Below are 20,358 nucleotides of genomic sequence, written 5' to 3' on the forward strand. Positions count from 1 at the left end.
TTATTCAACTCCATGGCTTTATAATCAGCTCTATGCTAATGCCTGCAGAATTTCTATCTCTAGCTCTGACCTCTCCCTTGATCTCCAGACTGCTGTATTCAAGTGGCTACTAAACATCTCTATTTGGATGTCTAACAGGCACCTCAGGCTTAATATGTTCAAAACAGAACATTTGTTTCACACACCACCCCTCAAAAAAACTACCCATTCTTCTCCACCTCAGTATGTCATACAATCCACTCAGTTGCTCAAGGCAAAAACCTGAAGGTTACTTCAGTATCTTCCCTTATCCCCACCCCGACTCCAAAAACAAATTCTGCCAACTCCAAAGTATATCTTGAATCAGACCGCTGCTACCATCTTAGTTCAAGCCACCATACATTCTTGCCCAAAGCACTGTGTCGATTTCTAACACAACTTCTACTTTATTTTTAGTTAAGTAAATTCTACCCCTAATGTGGGGCTTGAATTCATGACCCTGAGATCAAGAGCTGCATGCCCTACTGACTGAGCCAGCCAGGTGGCCCAACACTACTTTTACTCTTGAGCAACTTCCTACATTTCCTCAAAGTAATCCATTCTCCATCCACAACTGGAATATTCCTTAAACACCATGGCACAGGCATATATATATATATATATATATATATATTGTATCCACTCCAGCAGGGCCCCTCCCTACAGTAGATTATACATAGCAGCCTTGATGAACTAAAGGTTGGCCATGTGACTTGCTTTGGCTGATGAAAAAAGAAAAAAAAAATTGACCTCACTTCCAAGCACAAGTTTTAAGAGACAGGATCGTTTACCAAGGTTTTTTGTTTTTTTTTTTTTAAAGATTTTATTTATTTATTTGACAGAAATAGAGACAGCCAGCGAGAGAGGGAACACAAGCAGGGGGAGTGGGAGAGGAAGAAGCAGGCTCATAGCGGAGGAGCCTGATGTGGGGCTCGATCCCATAACGCCGGGATCACACCCTGAGCTGAAGGCAGACGCCCAACCGCTGTGCCACCCAGGCGCCCCCCAAGTTTTTTTTTTTTTTTGCCCATCACAATGACTGGCAATGTCCTAGCTAGAGGCTGACCTGTCAGTTTGGGTTCTTTAGTGAAGATGGCATAGAAAAGAACCATGGGCAACCCCAGATGGGTTTGTTGCATAAGCAAGAAGTAAACTTTTGTTATTTTAAGCTACTGAGATTTGGGTATCATTTGTTACTACATCACAATTCAGACCAAGGTTCCCAAAGTATAGCTCAGCCCTTTCAAAAGGTTCCATGAAGTCAAAACTATTTTTACAATAACACAAAGACATTATTTTCCATTTTTTGTTCTCATTCTCTCATGAATAGTTCAGTAGAGTATGCAGAAGCAAAAATAAGACTCTAACACTCTTCTGTCAAACCACTTATTAAAAAGATTTGGAGAAATGTAAAACAATGTCATTCTTCTGATTATTTTTGTTTTGGAAAATATATATATTTTTTAAAGTTTTATTTATTCATTTGAGAGAGAAAGAGAGAGAGCACGTGAGCGGGGTCGGGGTGGGGTGGGGGGAGGGGCAGAAGGAGACAAGCAGACTCCCCGCTGAGCTGGGAGCCAGACTCAGGGCTAGATCCCACAACCCTGAGACCATGACCTGAGCTGAAACCAAGAGTCAGATGCTTAGGGGCGCCTGGGTGTCTCAGTCGTTAAGCGTCTGCCTTTGGCTCAGGGCCTGATCCCAGGGTCCTGGGATCGAGCCCCACATCAGGCTCCCTCCTCCGCTGGGAGCCTGCTTCTTCCTCTCCCACTCCCCCTGCTTGTGTTCCCTCTCTCGCTGGCTGTCTCTCTCTCTCTCTCTCTCTCTGTCAAATAAATAAACAAAATCTTCAAAAAAAAAAAAAAAAAAAAGAATCTTTAAGCAGACTCCCTGGGGAGCACAGAGCCAGATTTGGGGCTCTATCTCAGGACCCTGAGATCATGACCTGAGCTGAAACCAGGAGTTGGATAACAACTGACTGAGCCACCCAGTTGCCCCCTATGAACAATATTTTTAAGCTTTAATTTCTAATGTGGTCAATATCACATAAAATATATATACAAATATATAAAATACATGTATATTTATAAAGTTAAATTTAAAAATACCCACATTTGTGGTGTCTGTCCTGATGGATGGGGGTCCCCAAATGTGGGGTGACTCGATCGGGTGGATGCCAGTGGCAGGGGCAGTGAAAGGATTCACCAGCGGCAGAACAAAGGAGATAGAAATTTATCAAATACACCGCAAGGGAGCAGCGGGTAGGGCCACAAAGGAGAGACAGCCTGCAATGGGGCAATGGGTGGGGCTGTTTTTCAAAAGGGTAGGTGAAGAGGTATGGGGATGTATGGAATTTTCTCTTTTTCGGTACCTGTGCCTGGCTGTAGGTAGCGCTTTGGTTCGTTAGGGCCTACGGATAGTTTGAGATGGGTTGCCTGGTGGGCCTATCTGTATTCAGCCAGGGGGTTGGGGTCACTGTGGGCCCTTCTACCTTACTCAGTTTTCCACTGTTCAAGCCTGTTGCCTAAAAGCAGCTTCTAAAACATTGTGGTAGCCAGTCTCCCAAGATGGCCTGCAAGGACATAATCTCCTGGCAGTCATGACCACATCAAATGGGGCTATGTACCGACAGAATATTGAGGAAAGAGGGACGCCTGGGTGGCTCAGTTGGTTAAGCAGCTGCCTTCAGCTCAGGTCGTGATCCCAGGGTCCTGGGATCAAGTCCCACATCGGGCTCCTTGCTCAGCGGGGAGCCTGCTTCTCCCTCTGACTCTGCCTGATGCTCCCCCTGCTTGTGCTCTCTCTCTCTGACAAATAAATAAATAAAATCTTAAAAAAAAATATTGAGGAAAGAACACTGTGCCACTTCTGAGGCTGGGTCATAAAACATGTCAACATCTGTATTGCTGTTTCGTGGGTCACCTGCCATGGGGGAAGCCAGCAATCATGACATGAGAACTCTCAAGTATGCCTGTGGAGAGGCTCTTATGGAGACGGAGAGGAACGAAGTCTTCCTGCTAACAGCCAGCACCAACTTAACCGCTACTGTGATGGAGCCATCTTGCAAGGAGATAGTTCAGCCCTAGACAAGCTTTCCGAAGACTGCAACCTCACAAGAGATCCCAAGACAGAAGAGCCCAAGCAGGATGCTCCCAAATCCCAGGCCCACAAAAACCCAGTGAAAATCAGTGATGGGTGGTGAGTCATCACATTTTCGGGTGAGACAGCAACAGATAACTGATATATCCATCAACAAAAAAGCTGTTTGGGGTCCCCCATTATGGATCAAATTACCCTCCCTTTCAAAACCACCCGGTGGCTTTCCCTGTTAGCTCCTCCGACCAAATTTCCCTGTGTCTTGAATGAGCCCAACTCATTGCTGCCTTAGGGCTTTTACACCAACAGTTCCATCTCCCAGTTCTTCTCTTCCCTTTTAGGCATCAGATCAGATCTCGTATTTTCAGATAGGACTTTGGAGACCACCATCCGAACAGCAGCTCCCCCATTTCTTATTTTCTTCACAGCACTTATCACTGTCAGAAAGTATCTTATTTGTGTGCTGGCTTGTTGTCTGTATTTCCCCAGCTAGAATGCAAACCCCTAAGAAAAAGGACCTTTTCTGTTTCACTTACTGCTGTATCCCCAAAGTAAAGATCCCAGTGGGTGCTCACTAAATATTCGTTAAATGAACAAATGACCGAAACTCTCTGATCTGCAGTTTTTTTCATTTGTAAAATGAAGATAACATTATCTACCAGAAAGTGAGGTTTTCAGTATTAAACGTGTTTAGCACAAAGTCAGTGAGTGACCAGAAAAAGGTAGCTTTTCCTACTTGGCAGAAAATGTTTAGAGATAGTAATTCAAAATTTTCTTTCTCATCATTTTTCTCCATTCCTGAGGGGAAGTGCTTAAAATTAAAAAAAAAAAAAAAATCAGCTCATATCATAGAACAAGGGCTGATTTCCTAATATCTAAAAAAAAAAAAAACAAAAAAAACAAAAAACTTGTACAAATAGATACAGAAAAGAACAACCCAATTGAAAATGGGTAAGAGAATATTCATGGAGAAAGAAATACAAATAGCATTCAAATATGCTCAACCTCACTTAAATAAGAGAAATGCAAATTAAATCTACTCTGAAACGCTGTTTTTTATTTAACAGACTGGCAAAGATCAATTTTGCGAGACAGTGCCAAACTGCCTTACACAGGAGGTGGGTACAACCCCAATGTAAGGCAATTTGGCACTGTCTCGCAAAATGATGAATGTACGTATCTTTCCACCCAGCAATCTCATTTCTAGGAGTTACTCTACAGATACACGCACACGTATGCGCTAGGACTTTCGTAATATCTCCCGCAGCACTGCAGTATCTGCCAGCTACACAGTGTTTACCAGAGAAATACTTAAAAAATGACACAGAAAAAGGATGCAGATATATACATTTAATTACTTTATTTTATAAATACCTACGTAGTGCTTACTATGATATTCAAAACGAGAGCGAGCGAGTGAGCGAGAGAACACAAGCGAGGAGGAGCGGAGGCAGAGGAAGAAGCCGACTCCCTGCTGAGTAGGGAGCCCAACATGGGGCTCGATCCTGATCCCGGGACTCCAGGATCATGACCTGAGCTGAAGGCAGACGCTTAACCAACGGAGCCACCCAGGTGCCCCTCAAAGTGCTTTAAAAATAGTAATTACTCTAATCCTCATAAAACCCCTGTAAGGTGGGTAGTTAACTATGCCCATTTTGTATATGGGGACACGGAGGTTATAGCTTAGTGCTGGGATGTGAACCCAGACAGTCTGACTTCAGAGGTCATGGTCTTAACACTGCTCTCTGTGCTGCCTTTCAGTGTAGGGTAACATAGACAAAGGAAACCAATACAGCAATATTAAAATCTGACATTGATTTTAAGAGGTAAAGAATTATTAGGGATATAGGCGTCACTCCTTGATGATAAACAATTCACCAGGAACTAAGTAACCTAGTATTTATAAGAATTTAGCGACATAACCTCAAAATAGTTAAGGCAGAAAAAAAAAAAAAACATTTAAGGCAGAAATGCAAGGGAAGGGGCACCTGGCTGGCTAAGTTTGTAGAGCAAGAATGTTCATTTAAGGTCATATATTTCCCTCTAGTTACTTGAGATGAATTTTACAGCTTTTTACTTTTTTTAAAGATTTTATTTATTTTAGAGATAGAGAGCGTGCAAGCACAAGAGGGGGGAAGGAGCAGAGGGAGAGGGACAAGCAGACTCCTAGCTGAGCACAGAGCCCAACGTGGGGCTTGATCCCAGGACCCTGAGATCATGACCTGAGCCAAAATCAATAGTCAGCTGCTTAACTGACTGAGCCACCCAGGTGCCCCTCTTCACTTCTTTTCTTTTTTTAATTAAAAATTACTTAATTGCTAAAAAATGCTAACCATCATTATTTATGTCACTTTTTAATCCCCACTTTTATAGTTATCTTTTTGTATGTTTTATGATGGACATACAAATTTGTTATAGTGATTCATAAACACACATTCCTACATTAGACATGCAGAGTGAAAATATTTTTCCTGCTGAGAATATGTGGCAAAAATATGTTTGATGCTGGGTGCCTGGGTGGGGTAGTCAGTTAAGTGCTGGATTTTTGGTTTCAGACCAGGTCATTATCTCAGGGTCATGAAATGGAGCCCTGCATCAGGCTCTGCACTCAGTGGGGAGTCTGCTTGAGATTCTCTTTCTCCCTCTCCCTCTGCCCCTCCCCACTGCTCGTACTCTCTCTCAAATAAATAAATAAATCTTTAAAAAATATATATGTTTGATGCTTACTGGCCTAGAGAAACTTTCCCACAAGCATATAAAGAGACATGTATAAGAGTGTGAATCAGGGGCGCCTGGGTGGCTCAGTCGTTAAGCGTCTGCCTTCGGCTCAGGGCTCCATCCCAGGGTCCTGGGATCGAGCCCCACATCGGGCTCCCTGCTCCGCTGGGAGCCTGCTTCTTCCTCTCCCACTCCCCCTGCTTGTGTTCCCTCTCTCACTGGCTGTCTCTCTCTGTCAAATAAATAAATAAAATCTTTAAAAAAAAAAAAAAGAGTGTGAATCAAAGCACTATTTGGGAAACTGGAAAATAATCAAAATGCCCACCAACAAAGGAGTGGATCAACTGGGATATATTCGAGCAGTGGCACACCACAGAGTGGTTTAAATGAATGGATAAGAGCTACATGTATCACCATGGATAAATATTTTAAACAACTTTATGTGAAAAAAAGCACACTGCAGGATGAAAAGTTCAACATGTAAAAACAATGTGACATATTGTATACAGATACATATATATGTATGGATAAATACATATATATACTATAATATATACTATGTTTCAAACATTCCCGAGGAGGATAAACATCAAATTCAGGAACAGCAGTTACCTCTGCGGAGGAAGGGAAGAAAATGAGATTGGAGAAAATATTCAAGTAGGCTTTATTTCTGAAAAGAAAAAAAAAAGATTCAAGGTAAATAAACAAATAGTTCTTAATTTTATTTTTTTTAAAGATTTATTTATTTGAGAGAGAGCACGAGTGGGGGGTGGGGCAGAGGGAGAAACAGACCCCCCAGTGAGTTCTCCTCCTCAGTGACAACCATCCTCCTACCCCTTCTGTATCTTTCCAGGGATATTTCATGCACCTGCAAGGACACATATGTATATGTATTCCCCCATCCCACCTTCTTTTCAAACACAATTGGTAGCAAACATCACATACTGTTCCGAGCCTCACTTTTTTTTTTTTTTAACAATGTATCTTGAGTTTTGTTACCTGTCAGAACATCAAGAGCTTCCTTCAGTTTCACAGCTGTCCAGTAGTTCTTTTTGTGGCTTTTTTGAGCCCAGTCTCCCATTGACAGAATGGAGTGTATTCTGTCCTTTCACTACAATAAGCATCACTGTAATGAATATCCTCATAAATAGGGCACTCTGCACACATGTGTATATTATAATAAATTCCCAGCAGTAGAGATGCTGGGTCTTTTCAAATTACCCTCCAATGAGATTGTACTGATCCATTTCCTGCTCCCACATTTTCCAGCGCCTGCTACCCAATCACAGACTAACACAGCATATAATCAGACTTTTTAAAAAAAGATTTATGTGACAGAGAGAGATATAGCCAGCGAGAGAGGGAACACAAACGGGGGGGGAGTAGGAGAGGAAGAAGCAGGCTTCCAGCAGAGCAGGGAGCGATGTGGGGCTCAATCCCAGTGCCCTGGGATCACTCCCTGGGCTGAAGGCAGATGCTTAACTACTGAGCCACCCAGGTGCCCCTAATCAGACATTTTTTTTTTTTAAGATTTTATTTATTTATTTGACAGAGAGAGAGAGACAGCCAGCGTGAGAGGGAACACAAGCAGGGGGAGTGGGAGAGGAAGAAGCAGGCTCAAAGCGGAGGAGCCTGATGTGGGGCTCGATCCCAGAACGCTGGGATCCCGCCCTGAGCCGAAGGCAGATGCTTAACGACTGAGCCACCCAGGCGCCCCTGTGACAGTTTTATCTTTGTATTTTCAGTGCCTAGGAGCTAAGCCATGCTGTAGGTACTCAAATATTTAGTGAATGAAGGAGTCGGGTCAGTGACCTATCAGCCTGTCTGCAGTTCAGGAAAAGGCAACCTAGCTTCTTGGGTAGTTCACTTCGGTCCGGAGCCAGGAGTTTCGCAGAGTCCGCTGAGACTCTGGAAGCTGTGCACGAGCTCCTTGCCTCTGATCAGGCTTCCTGTAGCTGTGGGACTCTATGCCTCGGTTTCCTTCCCTTTAATACAGGGACAGTAAAAATATCTCTGCACAGGGCTGTCGAGGGGATTACAAGCAGTAACACATCAGAAGCTCTTAGCATAGTGCCTGGCAGAGGAAAGAAGGCTCCTCAGAGATACGCGTTGAAGTGTTGAATGAATGAGTGCAAAAGGACTTGAGGTCGCCTGATCCTTTACTGAGCACCTACTGTGTCCGGTACTACATGCTAATGCAGAGAAGTAACCGTAGCACAGTGCAGTGGTCTTCACACAGACTGCAGGGAACCGGGGAAGGTTCTCTGGAGCAGGAGCTCTGATATGGGCGGAGCTTGGCTAGGCGAAGGTGGTGCTTAGTTGATAGAGACAGTGGGTATTCCGGAGTCAGCTGGTTTCCTCTCGGAAGCTGGGTGGGAGTGGGCGACTTAGTAGCCATCCCACGAGGGCGCGGGGAAAGGCAGTTGGGCGAGGGGGGCCGAAGCGCTGGAATCGAACTTGAGTTCCAGTTCTGTTTAGTTAGTAACGGCGTGACTTTGGTCAAGTTACCGAACCTCTCTGAACCAACTGTAAAAAAGAGTCCGTTAAGAATACTCACCTGCCCGCGTTCCTGAGAGATGACGTAACCGTACGTACACCAACAGGCGCTCTATTTAGAAGGTGCAAAATGCCCAGGCGGACCACTGCTGGTGGATTGGCTGGGCGCCCCACGCGCCGGGCTGTGGGAGCTCCTTCGGAGCATGCGCAGTGGACCTGCGGCGCGGCCCGTCAGGCACTGCGGTAGGCGCCCTGGAGGCTGGCAGGACCCTGACCCCAAGATGGCGGCGCCCAGCGAAGTGGCTGCGGCAGCCTCTGGAGAAGGCGATGGCGGGGGCAGCGGCTTTGGGTCGTGGCTGGATGGACGGTTGGAGGCGCTGGGAGTGGACCGAGCCGTTTACGGCGCCTACATCCTGGGTGTCCTGCAGGAGGAGGAGGAAGAAGAGAAGCTGGACGCTCTGCAGGGTATCCTCTCCGCTTTCTTGGTGAGAAGCCCGGACACATTTCTTTAGCTTCCTGGCGGCCCCTGTCAGTACTTCGTTCCCCTTTTCCCATACCTGGTGTCCCAGACAATTAGTGGTCTCACCTGGAAGAGGAATATTCTGAGCTCTTGGCCGCGGGGGAAGGGGATTGCTCACCAAGCAGGGTTTGGGGAAGTCAGAAGGTTGCAGGTGCATAGAGAAGAATGGCTTTCCTTTATTCCTGGGGACACGGCCCTCTTGGTGGCTTGTGGGTGAGCTGGGTGAGTATTCTTCCGAAGGCGCTGAAATGTCTACATGAGAGTTTTATCATAAACGCCTAACGACCAACTTCATTCCCATCCATTGACAGTGTTCAGAGAGGGGAATAAAGTGCTCTGAGATGTCTGTGCTCTTTAAGAGGCAGTGCCCAGGGCTGTCCCATGACAAAAGCCTGTAGGAAGTACCCTCTTGGTTCCTATTTTGGAGGTAAGTGTCCAAAAAAGGTAAGCTGGCAGTAAAAATCTAGGTCTAGGCCTAGGCCGAACTGAAGCAAATATTGTGCTTGATCTTTTATAGTATTTAGAAATGCAGTAATCATCGGTGTTTGCTGGAGGAGGTGGCAAACAAGGTCAGAGTTTTAAAGAAGAGAGATAAACTTGATACCCAGCTTCGGAGAAGCAGATTCAAGAATTCAGAAATGTGTATTTTAATCTGTGTTTAGGTAGTAAATCACCAGGTTGTCCACTTTTCCAGCCTGACCATTTTGCTGCCTTCATCTCTGCTTACCCTTGGTGGAAACACAGTTCAATGATTGGGCAGATGGTTGAAATATAATACTAGTGCAGCTGTCCCAGGTTGTCCTGGCAAGGTCCCCCTTTTAGTCCCAAAGCCTGCTCTGGTGAGATTGACCTATAAATGGGAAATCTTTAACACAGCTTGTGATACAGCTCATAAGTTCAGTGGAGATAGAACACTATGGAGTAAATTCTTTTCCGGCATCCTGACATTGCAGGTTGGTGGTGGTTGGGGGGAGTGTGAGGCAAGCAATTTAAGTTAGTTTTTATTTCCAGCTTGGAAGTTTCTAAAGACTCCATGAAAAAGAAGTTGAAATAACCTGGGTATCCATTGGTACTAGCTCCTTGACTTGTTCTTTTCATGGTGTCATTATTTAGAACTGCATGTCTGCTGATAAAGGCAGGCATGAATTTGCCTTAGACTATTAAGTCTCTTGGTAGAAGAGAGAAAAGTTATCTAGAACCAGATGTGGTTCTTTATATCTGCTTCTTGTTTACATAAACTACAGAAGACGGTCTCATTTTTAAGGGTGGCCTCTCCTTCTCTCTGCTCGATTCACACACTATGCTCATTTTTCTCTTGGTTTTCCCAACCCCTTCTGTATGGGAAATGACTTTGAGAAGAATTGGCCAGGAATTATATGATGAGGCAGAGTTCATGAAACAACTGAGAAACAACTTTACAGAGCAGCAAGGCCAATGAATATGGTATATATCAAATGCATAATTCATACTGCTGCTTACTTTCTGTTGGTCAGGCTCTATATAAAAGCCACTGACCGTTGTACCAAATCCTTCTCCAGGAAGAACAAAAGACATAGCCAGATCAATCACCAGACTGGGCTAAGATTCAATATTAGGAATTAAGAAGTTTGTTAGCAACAATTTGAGTTAAGATTTTGTATTTTGTCAGGAGTAAACAACAGTTAATAAAAGCTTTTTATTATCTTTTTTTTATTCCTTCCAGTAGCATTCATATTGATTGATTGATTCATCAAGTTTGTATTGCTCTGCCAAGCACTGCCCTAAGTGCTTGGGGTACCTCAGGGAACAAAACAGAAATCCCTGCCGTGATGGGGTGACATTCTCCCAGGGAAAAACTTAATCAGTAGATTATATAATATGTCAGAAAATGATAAGTGCTAGGAAAAAAGGAACATTATAAGAAGATCAGGAGTGGAATGGACGAGTGAGTTTTAATTTTAAGTAGGATTATTATGTTAATTGGGGTATTACATTTTATGGCAGCTGTTTATATACTAGCCTTCTAAATTGTCAGCGTCATGAGACCCGGGGCTGTTTCTCATTCATCTCTTATCACTCATCTTAGTGCCTTCAACATGGCAAGCACCAGCTGGATGAATAAATGAACAAATGGATGGATGAACTCCTTTGGTCTGGGTGAAGCCTGGGAGAATAAACCACCTTGTCCTCCAAGAGCACCCTTTCTCTTTTGCTTTTCTACTCCTTTTCCTTCCCTTTCTTCTTCTTTTGCTTTTCTTGCTAGGAGGGAGTCCATGAACTACAGAAACTCTGGGCTAAAGAAGTTCTGTATGTTTGACATGTGTGCTTAAAGGATGCAAGGTAGAGGATGGAATCCTTTCTTGGGTACAAAATAGGGGTTCACCTGGCTGGCTCATTCGGTAGAGCCTGCGACTCTTGATCTCATGGTTGTCCCACATTGGGTATAGAGATTACTTAAAAAAAAAAAAAAAACCAATAATAAAATCTTTAAAAAGTCTGTGTTCTGCCTCTCTTCGCTTTCTTTGAGAGATGGTATCATATAATGGTTGAGAACATGGGCTTGGAGGTAGACCGCTTGGGTTCAAATCCTGTTTAATCCATTTGTGGGGTTTGGTTTTGTTTTGTTTTTTTTACTTGGATGACCTTGGGCAAGTTACTTAACCTCTGGACCTTGGTCTCCTCATCTATAAATTGAAAGTAGCAGTAGTGCTTACATCCTGGGGTGGTTTTAAGAATTAAGAGTTCTTATGTGAAGTATTGAGAACAGTGCCCGGCACATGAGCCGACAGCTCATTTTGAGGGGTAGAACACGAAGATGGTAAGGCAGCCGTAATGAAACTGGAGGGAAATACCCGTATTTGTTGAAATGCTTTTTCTTCACCAAGCAGGGTAGGGGTTTTTATACCCATTCTCATTCATCCTCTCTAAAATCCTGACAAGATGTGAAGCTTAGAAAGTTAAGAAACTCATTCATAGATCTGGGTTTGACTTGAAGTATGTCTGACACTGAAGCCAGCATCCTTTTGTTATACCATGCTAAGGAGGAAGATTGGTCAGCGTGCAGAATATGTATGCTTGTGTAAAATGGACAGAGGGATGGGCGGATAGGAGATCATCTACTCATTTATTACCTAAAGCAGTAGGGTCAGCCAGGTCATGGATATGTTCCAGCATGAAAGTTGATAACCTTGGAGAGTGTACTGAGTTGAGTATATCAGCCAAGGAAGATGTCACAGAGGAGAGTTTTTTTTGTTTTTGTTTTTTAAAGATTTTATTTGTTTGGCAGAGAGGCAGCGAGAGAGGGAACCCAAGCAGGGCGAGTGAGAGAGGGAGAAGCAGGCTTTCTGCTGAGCAGGGAGCCCCATGTGGGGCTCGATCCCAGAACGCCGGGATCATGACCTGAGCCGAAGGCAGATGCTTAACGACTGAGCCACCCAGGCGCCCCCACAGAGGAGAGTTTTAACTCAGACAATAGGTTTTTGCTCCAAAAGCATGAGGAAGACCATCCTGAGTTACTGTGAATCCTTTCGCTTGTCGCTTGGCAGGACAGAGTTGGTGCTCTGACTTAGCAGGTGCGGATTCTGTGACTCACACACCGGATTACTTCTGAGCCTAGGAAGAAAACCCTACTCTGTATTCTGTGGCTCCCAAACCCTCCCCGTGACGACTCATCACCAGAGGGAGAGCTGTGCCCTGTGCCTGGCTGAGGGCTCTCAGGAGATTAATTGGTCTACTTTTCCAACTAGGAAGAAGATCCTCTTCTTAACGTCTGCAAGGAGATTGTGGAACGATGGTCAGAAAGTCAGAATGTCGTCACCAAAGTGAAAAAAGAAGGTAGAGTTGGGAGTTTGTCTAACCTCCAGTGCCTTTTCCAACATCCTTTCCTGTATCGCTGTTAGCGAGAGAATTTTAAGTTTTCTCCGTTTTCTACTCATTTTGCCTAAGATCGTTTAAGCTGGTAAACACCCAGCAGCTTCCGTGAACTTTTCAACTGAACGTTGGTTTCCTTTTCCTATTCTCCACTTTTCCACCTCATCGGACCATAGTCCCCTTCACTCTGGCTTTTGCTTTCTTCCTTTTCATCCTCTTGCCACTGCCCCCTGTAGATTTTCATGGCAGGGATTGGGGCCAACGCTGTTTTCCACCCTCCTGCCTTTTCCGTGTTCCCATTTCATAACAATCGTGATTGATGTTTTGCTTTATTCAGCTAAATTTGTCACCCCTTAAAATGAAAGAGAAGTGGATTAATACAGCCATTAGAATGGCATTAACTGCAGAAAATTCAAATTGTAAAAGCCAGACTTGAAGTCATTCTAAACTGTCTACACTTTGGTTCTCAGTGTTGGCTGTCCATCGGAACCACTTGATATGGTTTAAAAGACGCCACACCCGGGGGCCATACCATGGACGAGTTATAGAAACATCTTTGGGGGTGGGGCCCATGTATTGTTTGTTTTTTAAAGATTTTATTTATTTATTGGAGAGAGAGTACAGGAGCAGGGGGTGGGGAAGAGGGAGAAGCAGACTCCCCGCTGAGCAGGGAACCCGAGGTGGGGCCTGATTCCAGGACGCTGGAATCATGACCCGACCCAAAGGCAGAGGCTTCACCCACTGAGCCACCCAGGCGCCCCTGTTTTGTTGTTGTTGTTGTTGTGTATTTTTTTTTTTTTTAAAGCTCCCGCAGATGATTCTAATGTGGATCCAGGCATAAAAACCAGTACTGGGCAGCACTGCCTCCTTTCTTTGAGAATGGTTAACTTAATAGTTGATTTTATTTTAAAATAATCTATGAATGTCACCTGGCATAATCATCATGATTAAAGGAACCAGCATAAGTTGATTCTAGATTCCTTCTTCGGTTTCTGGGTTAAGAGGGGAGAAAGTTGCATGCTGGAAGCTGAATTTTCTATGATTCTAATGCAGTGCTTTTCAAACTTTTTTTTTTTTTTTTTAAAGCAGCAGAACTTCAATTTATAAAACAGGTAAAAGCAGGGCTACTCTGATTGAAGATGGATATAAGACCTAAAGCCTAGCCCGCATGGCCTTTCCTTGCCTTTCTCATTGGCCCCCGAGGCACCTCCTTTGAAGCCCAGGGCCCTAAAGAGTCAGCAGATGCCACTGTCTTTCCTGCAAAGCACTGTCTGGGTGGACTAGTGGTTCGGTGAGCTTGTTTTCTCTCACATACAACCTTGTTGTCCCTCCCCTGCCCTCCCTTCCCTTCCCCTCCTTTCCCTTCCCCCTCCCAGATGAGGTACAGGCCATTGCCACCCTAATTGAGAAGCAGGCACAGATTGTGGTGAAGCCCAGGATGGTGTCTGAAGAGGAGAAGCAGAGAAAAGCCGCCCTCCTGGCCCAGTATGCTGATGTAACAGATGAGGAAGAATATCCTTTTCGGAGTCTTGGGACCATCCCTTGAGGCTCGAGTCCGCTGTCTTGGCTGGCTTGCAGCAAGCTTCGGGAAGTGGCCCATCTCCCCCCCATAGTGTAATTTTTCCCTCTAAAATGGCACTGATCTGTGGCCCTTCATGGGTGTGAGGAGTGATGTTGGGAGAGTTAATACGAGACTTAACATTTTTCAGCACTTAATCCACATGTTCCTGAAAACTTCGGTGTAAAAGAAATAATGCGTTAATAATGGACCATTGATATTGTATTGTCAGAAGCTGAGATACAGCTGTGAGTCTTTGTATTTGTGAGTCTTTGTATTTGTGTAATACTTTCTGTATAGTACAGTAGCCTACATATAATCCTTGTTGATATTCTTTTCCCAGTTGATAAGGAAACCGTGACAGTAAGTGATGCCTGTGTGATCAGCAACATGCATAGATCTAGTGGCAAAACCAGGACTAGAATATGGATTTTGTGAGTGAAGGATTCCCAGATTTGGAGCAGTTTCATTTGGATTTTTTTTTTTTTTTTTTTTAATATTTCATTGACAGACTGGATCCCCAACCAACACAGAAGAAATCTGGAACTTGGGGGCTGTGCAAAAGGCAGTTGCTCTGGATGGGCACCGGCTTGGTTCCCTGTGAGCTTGAACTTGTTGAGGACATGCTCGGCTTACAGAGCCTGGTTGCATGGAGCATGTGGAGCCTAATGCAGGGACCTCAGACCAGAAATGTCAGCTGTCTCATCACGAGTTTAGGAAATAGTTCTTCGGCTCTTTGGGGCCAGCTTGCCTTCTAGTTCCTCCTAATGTTTTTTTCTTGCCAGGGTCAGCAGAACTATGGTTCCAATGACAAAATCTCCTTTCTTGGGCCAACAAAAGAACATAGTAAGCAGTGGTTCTCCTGGAGAACTTGTTAAAACCCGGAATGCTGGGCCCCACTCCCCAGTTTCTGATTTAATAGGTCCAGGGTGGGGCCCAAGAGTGTGCTTTTCTAGTAAGTTCCCAGGGAGTTCTGGGAACCACACTTTGAGAAGCACGGTTTTAGAAGGCCTCTCGCCATCCCCTGGGCTCCTGGGTAATGGGCAAGTCCACCCAGACCAGACTGTTGCTTTTCAGCCTCCGGGAGATAAGGATCTCACAGTAGCTCTGAACAGTCTTGAGACCTCTGAAGATGACTGTGCTGGGTTCGCCACCACACCTCTGACGGTGTTTTTCTTCAGCATGCTTTCCCTGCCCAGCGCTTCACTGAATGTTTTCTGTTGTTGGGTTGGGCTGGGCTAGCCTTTGCTTTCCGTCCGACTTTCCTTAACGACGCTCACCGAAGCCGATGAGAAGGATGATTCGTGTGCCACCACAATGAACATTGGTTCTGATAAATGTATCCTTCTCTTTGTCCATCCCCAAGTGTTTCTCCATTGAATACTCTTGAGGAACAGTTTTCATCTTGGTGTCATTGCTGGGGGAATCCTTTTACCAACAGGAACTCGTGTCGGGCCAGCATTTTAAGCCCCATTCCAAGGACAACCATAGTCAATTTAACAAGAACTTTCCCCAAAGAAAACATGTTAACATCTACTGTGAAGGGAGGAAGTATTTCTTAACTTAAGGGAGGATTTTCAAGGGAAAATAAGAATCTATACTCCCTGTGTATAGCCCTGGGTTTCCCAGCAGTGGAAGCAGTTAAAATAATATTGAAATTTTGACTTTGTCCTCAGAGTCTGTATATTTCGAAAAGAGAACACAAACACTGAATACTTTTGAGCTAAAAATATGGACAGATGGAAATAAGTGCTGAGGAAAGTCCCTACCAATAGACACTTATGAGAATATTCTACATTTATTTATGTATTTATTTAAGATTTTATTTACTTATTTGGGAGAGAAAGAGCACAAGCGGGGGGAAAGGGATGAGGGGGGAGGAGAGAGAATCTCAAGCAGACTTCCCGCTGAGCACGGAGCCTGATGAGGGGCTCAATCTCAGGACCCTGAGATCATGACCTGAGCCAAAACCAAGAGTCAGACACTTGACCAACTAAGCTACCCAGGTGCCCTGAGAAGCTTCTACATTTAGAAATCCACCTTTTTAGGGGCTCAGTCGGTTCAGTGTCTGCCTTCAGCTCAGGTCGTGATCTCAGGGTCCTAGGATCGAGCCCTGTGTCGGGCTCCGTGCTCAGCAAGAAGTCTACTTCTCCCTCTCTCTCTGTCTCTCCCCCTGCTTTTACGTAGGGGAGGTTATTTCAGGGAGACTTATTTATTTTAAAGCGCTAAGGCAAAAAAGTTATGTTTTAAGAGTAGGGAGGAGCTTGTCTGGTGCTAACAGGTTGTTTTTTTAGTAATATCTGCACCCATTGTAGGGCTCAAACCTATGACCCTGAGATCGAGGCACATGATCTGTTGACTGAGTTAGCCAGGCACCCCTAGGTTGTGTTTTTAAAGTCCTAAGAAATGAGGGGTAAAGTTTTTGGCTAGGTATTTTCTAACTGGTTAAACTTATTTCATGTCTTTTATAAATTCAGAGTTTGTGGTTATTAGAACATTTTTCACTTAAGCTTCAGTGGTCTAGGAAAAACAAATTGATAAAGTTTAGTAAGGTTAAACAACTTATTTAACTCTTCTCAAGCATTTTAATAGTGTCAAGTACATAAAATTTTTGCCAGTTATATTAATACTCTATTCACTAAAACTAGCCTAGATACTCCCAACAATATTCTGCCATGATCTAAGTACTTATTCTGGAATAAAATTTCATTTTCATAGGGGCGCCTGGGTAGCGCAGTCGTTAAAGCGTCTGCCTTCGGCTCAGGGCGTGATCCTGGCGTTCCGGGATCGAGTCCCACATCGGGCTCCTCTGCTAGGAGCCTGCTTCTTCCTCTCTCACTCGCCTGCTGTGTTCCCTCTCTCGCTGGCTGTCTCTCTGTCACATAAATAAATAAAATCTTTAAAAAAAAAAAATTTCATTTTCATAAAATATTTTAACCTTCAAATTTAGAGAAGTCTGAGATTTTCATTCTGAGGATTAGTTTTAAACCTTTGTAATGGTAGTTTCAGGATTGCCCATTAGACCAAAGATAAATTATCAATGAGGACTTTTTTTTTTTTTAAGTCTAGGAATATGTAGAGAGAGAATAAGGACACAGTAGTTGGGACCTGTGTGACCTGTACCCTAATCCCTTAACTTGCCTGTAGCTCTGTTCCGAAACACCAATGTGGAAGATGTCCTCAATGCCCGAAAACTGGAGCGAGACTCGCTTCGGGATGAGTCCCAAAGGAAGAAGGAACAGGACAAGCTGCAGAGGGAGAGGGACAAACTAGCCAAGCAGGAGCGCAAGGAAAAGGAAAAGAAAAGGACACAAAGAGGGGAGCGGAAGCGATAACCTTGGTCCACTCTGTTCTTTCTCCTCATGGACTTGATCAAAGGGAGAAATGATTGTGCACATGTGTATTTAAGAGAAATGAGAGAACATTGCAAAGTGGCTTCCCAAGGCATTTCCCTTTTGTTTACATGGTCAAAAGGAAAATCACAAACACTTCTAATTACAAAATGTGCCATGTCTCTGTGGTGTGGGTAATCAGATTATTGTAGTTGATGTCTGTACCAAAGATCTGGAATGGGGGCAACTTTTATATTTTAATACTGAAGTCCTGGCTCCTTTTGGCCACTTTAAAAGTCTTCCTTCACCTAGGATAAATAGCAGAAATACTCAGAAAGTTGACAGTTACAGTTTTCATCCTGAAGGAGCAGAATCATGACCACTCCTTTTCTGAGATGAAATGTGGGAGTGTAAAGTACTTTGAAAGTAGTATTTACCTCTTAATGTATTGTTTTATGGATGAAATAGAAAGCTAATGAAGAGCCCTACCTGGATCTAGATATTATGTTAACATGGCAACAAACTATGAAAATGGAAGAAATGATGTGGTAGATGTTCTAGGTTTGAGTTTTGTTTTTAAGTTTTCAACCTATGGGAGGAAAAGAAGTACCTTTTTAAGTAGAGATAGTTACATATTTTTCCTCATCCAGGCTGTTATTTTGAAGAAGGATGTGTATTGGGTGGAAGGATATCATTGTTAGCTAGATTCGTTTTTTATAATCATGAGACCTCTTGAGTGCTAGTAGAGATTTTAATCCTGATCTGCCCTAAAACATGAGTATAAAGATGTGATAATTACAGGTTGAAAGAAACTGCAGGAAACATGTGTCTAAGGAAGAAACACTGGAAATCTCTGCTAACACAAAGATATTTAAGAGTGTCCATTGTGGGTGCTCAACAAGTTTATTTAATGAGTGGAAAAACCTGGGAGAGTCAAAAGTGAGCAGGAACTCTCCATTTCTACTTTTGTCACAAGCCACATTCAATTGTAAATAAGGCCTTTCTCTGCTTCTGGCAGCAGACTGTCAAGAAGCCTGACAAGACAGAAAATAGGTGTTCTATACCTGAAGTTGGCAAACTACTGCAGGGAAGGAAATTTGGCCAGGTTTGCTTTTTTGTATGGTGCAAGTCAGCAATGGATTTTGCATTTTTAAAGGGTTGTAAAAGAAGGAGTATGTGACAGAGACCTTTTGTGGCCTGTGAAACCTAAAATATTAACTGTCTGGCTCTTCAGAGAAAAAGTTTGCCGACCTGTTTTATACCATTAACTAAGAGGTTAACAAAAAATTTTTACCTTTGTGCAAAAGGTAAAAAGCATGGTTAAGGAAAAGATGTGTCACCTCTATACACTCCTAAAACCGTGGCATTGCATTTTAAAAAAGTAATCATCTTTTAAAAAAAATAAACTATTTAAATCACTGTTTTCTGATTTATTCTGATTCCTTCCAGCTATCCATGGAAATGAATTGTGTGAACAGTCACTTAGGAATGTGTTGAATTTTGCTTTATATTTTGATTAGCCCAACATGCTCTTCTATTAGTAGAACCTCTTCCTAGAATCAAATTCTCTGCCTCAATTTTCCTTTCTATGAGGTTGGGTATTAGAAGATCAGAAAGATTACCTTGTTTTATTGGAAGTCAATAAATTGGCTTTGAAGTCCTTGCAAGTGCTTTTGGAGCCTTAGTCCTCTATGTCAGTAGCAATAATAGGCTGTGGCTACAGATAGCATATAAGAGAGCCTATTTTATTAACCCTTATTTTGCATTTTTGATTTTCACCTTGATTTTGGTCTCTGAAGCAGAGCCAGGTTATATCCATGGGACTCCTGAAGGGTACTTGTCTTGGTCTGTTATAACAGTAGCTCGTTCTGGGACTCTATTATGTATGTTACAGTTAGGTGTATACTTGAACCAATGTTTAAACAGGAAAAAAGGATCAGCTCATTAGGCTTTGAGTAAGGTTATTCACTTAATTCAGGTGCTCATAAATCCTTTATGTCTAAAATGTTCAATATTGCAAAGGGCAAATTTTAAACAACCGTATCTTCTATAGTACGATTGACATTTTAGGCCAAGATCGGGATTTCAGTCATTAATTCCCAACCCTCTAAAACTTTATAGTAGCAGATTATTCAAGTGGTAAGGATGCTGATATAATTCAGGGTAATTTTTAACCACTTTTATATAAATCGCTTCGTCTATTAAAATTGAGTACACCAAATTCTTTTGGATTAGAAATAATGGGAGCATCAGTTTTATCAGTTTCCCTACAAATTATGTGTGATGTTATTTTTTTGTTCTCATGGAACAAAAAAGTCAGAAGTACGATACACGTGAACCATCTGTTAGAGAGTATACCATAGAAAGGGATAAACAACTAATATGAGAATTATTTGCAGGGTGATGTGATGAACAAATTTCAAATAATTTTTGTGTTTGGTTTTTGTTAATGGACTACTGTTTCATTTCTGACCACTGTCATGTTAAAAATTCCCCAGAATATTTATTCTGGTTTGCCTGGATTAGTATAAAGGCAGAGCAAAAACTTCATCTTTGGGGTGCCTGGGTGGCTCCATCAGTTGAGCATCTGCCTTTGAAAGTTCAAGTCATGATCTCCAGGTCCCTGGCTCCCTGCTTGGTGGGGAGTCCGCTTCTCCCTCTACTTCTCCACTTAAGCTCTCTCACTCACTTTCCCTCAAATAAATGAAATCTTAAAAACCCAAAAACCTACATCTTTGAAGCTCAGGTTCAATGCAAGAATATCTGAATGG

At 43.2% G+C, this 20,358-nt stretch overlaps 2 protein-coding genes across 2 annotated transcripts in view; one reads left to right on the plus strand and one right to left on the minus strand.

The window, feature by feature from the left end:
- DBF4B (DBF4B-CDC7 kinase regulatory subunit) overlaps positions 1 to 8,527 on the minus strand; it is a 40,365-nt gene extending 31,838 nt beyond the window's left edge. The window contains 2 exon segments of the mRNA XM_045814417.2: positions 6,445 to 6,502; positions 8,390 to 8,527. The gene's annotated coding sequence lies outside the window, so the exon portion shown is untranslated.
- On the plus strand, positions 8,396 to 19,006 carry CCDC43 (coiled-coil domain containing 43). Its single transcript, XM_045814114.2, has 5 exons — positions 8,396 to 8,813; positions 12,574 to 12,661; positions 14,074 to 14,209; positions 15,536 to 15,594; positions 17,403 to 19,006. The coding sequence occupies exons 1-5, from the start codon at positions 8,532 to 8,534 to the stop codon at positions 17,588 to 17,590; spliced, it is 753 nt and encodes a 250-aa protein (XP_045670070.1). The 5' UTR covers positions 8,396 to 8,531; the 3' UTR covers positions 17,591 to 19,006.
- Positions 19,007 to 20,358: the final 1,352 nt, after the last annotated feature.

This window comes from Ursus americanus, chromosome 23 (assembly GCF_024610735.1).
Source record: "Ursus americanus isolate L20-20 chromosome 23, mUrsAme1.1.p, whole genome shotgun sequence".
Classification (NCBI taxonomy): domain Eukaryota; kingdom Metazoa; phylum Chordata; class Mammalia; order Carnivora; family Ursidae; genus Ursus; species Ursus americanus.

Coding starts and splice junctions, on each gene's coding strand:
- CCDC43 (XM_045814114.2), top strand. CDS start 8,532: ATGCGCAGTGGACCTGCGGCGCGGCCCGTCAGGCACTGCGGTAGGCGC. Junction 8,814..12,573: donor GTATCCTCTCCGCTTTCTTG/GTGAGAAGCCCG, acceptor TTTTCCAACTAG/GAAGAAGATCCTCTTCTTAA. Junction 12,662..14,073: donor CACCAAAGTGAAAAAAGAAG/GTAGAGTTGGGA, acceptor TCCCCCTCCCAG/ATGAGGTACAGGCCATTGCC.